Source organism: Palaemon carinicauda, chromosome 35 (genome assembly GCF_036898095.1).
Source record: "Palaemon carinicauda isolate YSFRI2023 chromosome 35, ASM3689809v2, whole genome shotgun sequence".
Taxonomy (NCBI): domain Eukaryota; kingdom Metazoa; phylum Arthropoda; class Malacostraca; order Decapoda; family Palaemonidae; genus Palaemon; species Palaemon carinicauda.
Window position 1 is genome coordinate 72,414,607 of NC_090759.1, and position 8,005 is coordinate 72,422,611.

Consider the following 8,005-nt stretch of genomic DNA (forward strand, 5'->3'; position numbering starts at 1 on the left):
TCCCCTGCATATCAATGTTCCTGCAGTTGGGGCAGCACTGCTGGCTGTCTCCGCATTGTTGTCACAGCCAGACAAGTTGGAGGGAGACTATTTTGAGTTTTCCCCAATCTCTCACGCATGGGTCATTAGTGCCATTAACTCACTCGCACATTGAGTGTTCTTTTCCATAACAGCTTCCAAAGAACTGCTCCATAATTCAACTACTAAAGACTTAAGTCTGGCAACACCAAGGACATTATCTATAAGACAGAAATTGTTCTTTCTTGGACATGAGCTTGCAGCTATCATGTTGGGTAACAACTAGAGTTCCTGTTAAACAGAACATCTCTTAAGAAAAGAGATAGGTTTAACTATTATTAATGACTGTCTTCCTCCTCTTCCTTTCTATAGAAAACGACACTTTCTTCACTGGTTGGACCAGATGCAGTAGTCTACCCAACAATGCATCCATTCCAAAGACAGATTTGTCAAAAGAAAGGAGCTCCCTACAACTTCTCTCATTTAAGAGGGGAAGGTAATCAGTAGAGTATTTATTTTGGGGGGACTCTTAAGGCCTTGTAGTATATTCTTGTACAGTAAGTGCCCTTTTAGCTTTAAATGCTAAATGCAAAGGCATACGCGTGGCTTTAATTCACCCTTACCCTGTTCACGATATGTGACCAGGAAACGGACTTTTCCAGGTCAGGATAACCATAACAATCTGGGTAAAATTCTTGTTTGGGTACCATAGAGCCATTTTTGCATAAAAATAATTTTCTGATAGTTTTCTTGTAGTTTTACTGTAATTGATGTTATTGCCTTCTGAAAAAGTAGCGTTTTCGGTTACCAACACCCAACATAACCCCCAACAGTAATGGGGAACCCCAGGTGGGAATTGGGAGTTTTGGGTTGGATAAAATTAAGACTAATGAATTAAGTTAGATATTAACAGCAGGAACCAACAAAACTAAAATAAAATGGCTTTTCATGCAAATTTTGTTTCTTGTGCTTCGTTGAATGGTTTAGGTCAATGATGAACATTTCCTTGGTAGCAATGGAAATTCTTGATCTGAGATTGAAGGAGCGCGCATTTGCTTAAAGCAGTGATATGTTATATCAATTATATCTCCTCATTTCTTACTTTGCCATTAAGCCAATCCTGACTTTGGTCTCCATCAATCTAGTTAAATCTTCCATGCCCTACTTTTATTACCTCCCTGAATTCATTCAATATCTCTTCAGGTAACATGTATCTTTGCTAGGTATATAGCTCCCCATTAGGTATAGTTTATGAGACTATACTGGTTTAAGTACAGCAGCATCAGGTTGAATGAACCTTGACGCAAACCTCAAAGCCCATCTGCTTGCTAGTGTGAACAAGAGCAGGATGCTTACTATTTGTTTGTATTCATACCTCAAAGCAAAATTTGGATCTTTCTTCTCCGATAAAATCTTTAACAGCTTCTTGAAATTAAACTCCCACAAATATATGAACCAGATTGTTATCAAGTCGTGAAAATTGAATACCCTGATTGTGATGGCCTGTGGGCAACTATACAGCTTACCCATTCCTACTCTGGTACAACCGAGCCATTAGAAACAGATAAATTATATATGAACTCAAAAGTATACACAGCATATATCAAAATGAACATCACACATCAACTAGAATATTTCAAAGTAATGCAACAAATAATAGGTGCATATACATGGCGGCCACCTTGAAAAGTGTGGAAATATTACTATTTTTGCCTCATCCTTTCATTTTATCAAACTGTCGTCACCATCAATGAATTACGGGTAATATTAAAAACCTAAAAAAGTAAAAATTAGAACAGACATTATGACTATATTGGTAATTCAGATGGCCATGATTTTTCTTTGCAATTTCGGGTGTACAAAAAAAGAATGGCATCCGGTAGATTTGGATTCAGTACACCCGAGTTGTGTTAAATAAACTGTATGCCAAATTCTACTAAAAAATGCCTTGACCTGTTAAATTTCTTTAATCCTACACCAGACTATATGGTCCGAGAAAAGTTTGACAGGATCAAGAGAAGTAACGTGGAGGGGTGTCGAGTACATATGGTATCGAAGACAGTTTGTAGTTGGTTATGAAATGCCAGAACATGCAGAGAGAAGGGAGGCTGGTTTAGCACAAGTGGAGGTTTACAATGTCTTTGGTTTAAGCTGCATTCCCCAATTCTTCAAGCAAGTGACAAACTTGCTATAGCATTGAAACCATCTTTAGAAAGGCAATTGGTCTTTGAATGGCAAATTAGTCGAGCTTTTTATTAAAGTGCTACAAGGGTCCCCAAAATTCAAAATATAGCCAATTGTCTTCTGTGGTTTTGCAAAAAGGTTGGGAGTTTTCTGTCTTTTATCTTCTTACTATAATGAGTAAACAAAAAAATCTATTCTTTAAAACTGTAGTGCAGTTTTGTGAAAGGTGTATTGTATGCATTTTAAGTTTTTATAGGTGCATTTGGAATTTAATGAGAAACTGGAGATGGAGACAGGAGGTATCTGTTAACGGTTAAAGCATACATATGTTGTTGGTAATTTTCTTTGGAATTTTTATTGATAAAAGAGAAACATACGAACAATAAAATTTGGTTTAATGTTGGATAAAATCTTTAAAATTTTACGATTGAATTACATTCCGTAATTCACACACCAGTTGGTTCAATAAATACTTCATAAAGCACACAATTGAATTGCTTCACTACGAAGCCATCTTGAAAGTTATCAAAACAACTACTGACTAATCTACTTCACACAAATCATTCACAGTAGATTCTTGCATGAAATCTCAATACAAGGCTACATCACAGTGCGAAAGAGTGAGAGATTCACAAATAGACATCTGTATCACAATAAGATGAGAAAACTGGCCTTACACTGTAGCCTCTCTGTAAGAGTCTACAGCGATGTTCCTCTAGTCTCGGAGCTGCAGCCTCTGGGTCAGTGGTATCCTTGCTCGAACTCCACAGTCTTTCTCCGATAGCACACGCACTGGGCCATGTTGTTTGGATAATGTTTGTAGCGTCTACATGCTCCCCCCACACACATGCCTCGCCTCCTAGGACTAAATTCTTTTGTTCCTGGGTACCTGCAAGACATATTGAAGATTTAAAATAAACTATACCTAGTTTTATTTACAGCTGAAAAATCATTAATCTTATTGCAATTAGGAGCTTTACCAAAGATAGATCGAAAAGGCTTCTTTATAAGTTGGAGACTGCACTTTTGCACGATGCCAATAGGCATAGACAAATTGCAGTCAAGAGGGAAGAGCCTTAATTGCCAATACTCTCTATACTGGTGTGTAATATTTATTAATTTTAGTCAAACACTTTTCTTATCTTTAAACAGCTTGATCTGTCGTAAGTTACTAGTTGTATACTGTATACACACAGATAGATGTTAAATACAAAAATCTCTCTCTCTCTCTCTCTCTCTCTCTCTCTCTCTCTCTCTCTCTCTCAGGTATTATAAATGCAAAACGGCCAAGTAATTTCTTTTACTAATGTCTTTGATTTATGACCAGCTATTGTACATATGTCAGGGGTAGGACCTATCCATAATTAGCCTGCACTAGCTTAAGAGCAACCCAGTTAGATCACTTATCAAAGACAAACCCATTGCATCCACTAATATTGTAAATTAAGTGAAACTAAGCAAAGCTGACCCTAGCTAAATGGTTGAAACAGAGACAAGGAAACACGTTAAAGTAAGCTTCACTTCTGGGTTGTTTATACAGTACTGAATGGCCTTTGATGCCCCAATGCTTAGCTTAAGGCCGAGGTTCTATATTAAATTAGATTAAATTCCGGGTTGTGCTTCATTTGACTCATTCTGACCAAGGTTCTAGCGTAAGGATTACATATCAGATATTCATAGCTGGTGATTGTCACCATATTGCAATGGACCACATGTCTGAGGCTAGTTTCAAGCACTTATATATCAACTCTCATCCCTAAGCAGGCATTTTGTTCTTATTCTTTCTAGAAAATAAGGTTTGGATTACCAGCAAGTCCATGTTGCCTTATGAAATCTTTAAAAGATATTGGTTACTTTTTACAATGAGTCAATATAATCATCTATGCTATTAATGTCTTACTTGATAAATTAACTATTTCACTTACCTTCGAAATCCCTTGGGTCACATGCATAAAATCTTCGCCAATTATTACCCACGTAATCACTTAGGTACCAACATGATGACATGATCGCCCTGTACCCAAAGGACGTTATCTGTAATGCAGGGGCCAGATATGATAAGCTATGAGTCACACAGTAGTAAGGAGTTTATTCAAAATGAGACTGCTATAGTCCATTTCTTTTAGCGATGTATATTTGCACAGACTCGCAGCGGTACCCTTTTAGCTCTGAAAAGTTTCCTGATCGCTGATTGGTTGGAATTATCTCGTCCAACCAATCAGCGATCCGGAAACTTTTCCGAGCTAAAAGGGCACCGCTGCGAGTCTGTGCAAATATGCATCGCAAAAAGAAATGGACTATAGTTATTATAACATGAAACTTTGTGACACTAACTTTAAGTAGGCATATTCATGTCACTGATGTCATTAAGGATAAAAAAAAAATTATGAACATAATAAATTTTAACTGACAAGAGTACCATTTAGTTAAAAGAGTTCACATTGTTTAAATGAGAACAGTCTAAAACGAGTGGACAAAATACCATGATCCTTATATCCTAAACTATTACAATAAATACTGTAAGTAGGAAAAGTATTCATAGCCCGACTACTTGGTATCAAAGATTTTTTTTTTTTCATACCCATCTGTACAATATTCATTTGTCAATAAAATTTAAGATGAATCCATATTACGGCCCATTATAGTTAGTAAGTTGGCTAGGGCAACAGCCACCCGTTGAGATACTACAGCTACAGTTATGAGGTCCGGTCCTTAGACTGGCCAGACAGTACATTGGATCCTCCTCTCTGGTTACGGTTCACTTTCTCTTTGCCTGTACATCCACCGAATAGTCTGGCCTATTCTTTACAGAATCTCCTCTGTCCTCGTACACCTGACAACACGTTGAATTCAACAGGCGTAGTAGGAGATGAATGAATGAATATTAAAATAAATCTAAAAAAAAAAGTTAGAGAAACAAGATAGCATAGTGTGCCTCGGTGTACCCTCAAGCAAGAGAACTATAATCCAAGATAGTGGAAGGCCATGGTACAGAGGCTATGGCACTACCCAAGACTAAAGATCAATGGTTTGATTTTGGTGTGTCCTTTTTGGCACTGAAGAGTATGTTACTAAGACAAGTTTCATCAGGGCACCAAAATTATTATATTTTACGATAGCTTAACTTAAATCGGGTTTTGAGTCATTACTTTCAACCAATATATTCACCACCAATGACGTTATTAAGAAAACAATACTTAAGTGGTCCCCATAATTGTCATAAATAAAGACTCCAGGACCTCAGAATTAATACTGTATTGTCATACATGGCTAGAATTTAGTTAAGAGTGCATATTCTTATAACTAATTTACTCTAAATTCTAAAGGGCACGACCATTTTCTTAAAGCAAGAGCCTATGAAGACGAGAAATCTATGAGTAAGGATTTTCTTAAGGACTGTCTAGGCAGTTTATTGCCAAGATAAAATATGCGGCTGTTTCCTTTGCCCACATGTACATTATCTCATTTTATTTTTCATTAAAAATGTGGCAACACTTAGAACTAAACGTTACAATCACTGACGTGTGTAGCTACAGTAACTGTTCAGTGGCTATATGCCCACACGGTAAGCGTAGAAGGGACACTAGCTATGGTAAGCATTTCTGTTCATAAAATCACTCTAAGACACTGGCAGCAGGGTGGCGGATTGAGTTTAAGGCTAGAATGTGTCTTTTCGGTTTCCTCTGTTGCCTGGCGAATTATCTTTCCTGGAATTAGTATGCGCAGGGGTCACTTCCTTCAGATAGGCACTGCGCATCACAAGGAACACTATCCTTTGATGAATCTAGCCAATGAATCCTCTAGAGCACCTTTACGTCAATAAGCGTAAGTAAGAATAATGATGAATGATTATCTCTAGTCTTAGTGCTAAAGTCTCTAAATCAAACTCTTACACTGTTTTGGGTGGTTTTAAATTGCCTGGGGATAGAAACGAAGCAAACTTTTTAGTCTTGTTGATCTTGTACAGAGTTACTATCCCTATTGGGGTCCTTGAGCTTGCAGCATTCAGCTTTTTTTAAGTGTGTAATAATAGTTTTCATTATAAATTTTGAATATGCTCACGAATTCTTCCATTCCTGTCTCATTACTTAATCACTATGTCCAATACATTCAAATCTTTGAATAACAATAAATCTTACCAAAACACAGACAAACAAGGTTAGGTACCAACTCTCATTCCATCTAAAGATCCCATCATCAAAACATACATTCCTATCTCTCGCAAAAAAAAAAAAAAAAAAAAAAAAAATTTAATCGCCAATCACGATTTCAATATTTCGCGATAATTTGCACACAGTTTTGCGTCCTTCACTTTCAAAATCTGCATTAATAATACTAACAATAAACTACACCAAATCTATATTCACACTGACAAAATCTAATTAATCAAGTGTACATCATTAAAACGACTCAATTCAACGAGCATGTTAAAACTTTTAATGTGTTTCTCATGCTACTCATATGGGGACAGTTAGCGTGACAAATATGCAGTAGATATAATTCTCTTGCTTAAGGGTACACTGACACGGATTACGGGCTGCCAACGCAAGAGACAGTGTCTTACACAAGGTAAGGCAATCTACACACACACACACACACACACTGACATGGTATTCTGTCTTAATTCTCTTACTCTTTTTTTTTTTAAGTTTTCATAGTTCATATTTGAAAGTTATTTTTAACGATAGTTTAATGTTTCATTATTTCTTAGTTTATCTAGTTCCTTTCCTCACTGGGCTATTTTTTTTCCTGTTGTAGTCCTTGACCCTATAGCATCCTGCTTTTCCAACTAGGGTTGTAGCTTTACTAATACTAAAAAAATTAATAATACAGTATCCACACTTACCTGATATTCATATACATGCAACATGAACATATGATTATAGAAATACGAAATTTTATTAAAATAGGCATACTAATATCACAATCTAAATACGGAAACTCTAGAGTGGATAGTATTTTATAATTATACACATTTGGGCCACTTTCATCTTATTTGCTTCAAACATTCAGTACTGAAGCCCTCTAGATAAAAAAAAAAGAAAGAAAAAAGATAAATCTCATACGTAGATATTATTACTTACATAAATATTATCATTACTTGCTAAGCTACAACCCTAGTTAGAAAAACACGATGCTATAAACCCAACTGGGAAAATAGCCCAGAGAGTAAAGGAAATAAGGAAACAATAGTGCCCCCGAGTGTACCCTCGACCAAGAGAACTAACACAAGACAGTGTAAGACCATGGTACAGGATATGGCACCATCCAGACTTGAGAACAATGGTTCGATTTCGGAGTGTCGTCCAAGAAAAGTTGCTTATTATAGCTACCATTAAAAAGTAAAAAGTATCCATTGAACCATTACAGTGTAGTAGTTAATCCTTTGGGTGGGAAGAACTGTTTTGGTTATGTTAATGTTGGCAGATGTACGAGGAAAGAAGAATATGTAAAGAATAGGCCATACTGTTCGGTGTATATGAAGGCAAAGGAAAAATTAGCCTTAACCAGAGAGGGATCCAATGTAGTACTACAGTATCTGGCCAGTCAAAGGACCCAATAACTCTCTCGAAGTAGTATCTCAACGGGTGGCTGGTGCCTTGGCCTAACTCGAGCTTTTAGAAACAGCATTGGAGACATTACTAACTGGTGGTCTTACCTCCCGAAGGCTTTGCTTCCAAAAGTCCAGGTAGTGTAGAATCCAGATGTGTACTATGACATTTTTAGGAAGTTCGATACCTCTGTCGAATACATCTTCCCATACAAGGAAACTGGAAAAATGTGAACATATATATATATATAT

The 8,005-nt window shown here is 36.7% G+C and overlaps 1 protein-coding gene across 2 annotated transcripts in view; it reads right to left on the bottom strand.

Annotated features, from left to right (window-relative positions):
- Positions 1-2,529: 2,529 nt before the first annotated feature.
- The window catches only part of LOC137627872 (beta-hexosaminidase subunit beta-like), a 33,785-nt gene continuing 28,309 nt past the window's right edge, over positions 2,530-8,005 (bottom strand). For both annotated transcript variants that reach the window (XM_068359305.1, XM_068359306.1), the window contains exons 11-13: positions 7,862-7,973; positions 4,128-4,236; positions 2,530-3,091 (exon numbers count right to left, since the gene is read on the bottom strand). In XM_068359305.1, the coding sequence (XP_068215406.1) occupies positions 2,832-3,091; positions 4,128-4,236; positions 7,862-7,973 (481 nt within the window). In that variant the 3' untranslated portion in view covers positions 2,530-2,831. The remainder of the gene's footprint in view (positions 3,092-4,127; positions 4,237-7,861; positions 7,974-8,005) is intronic.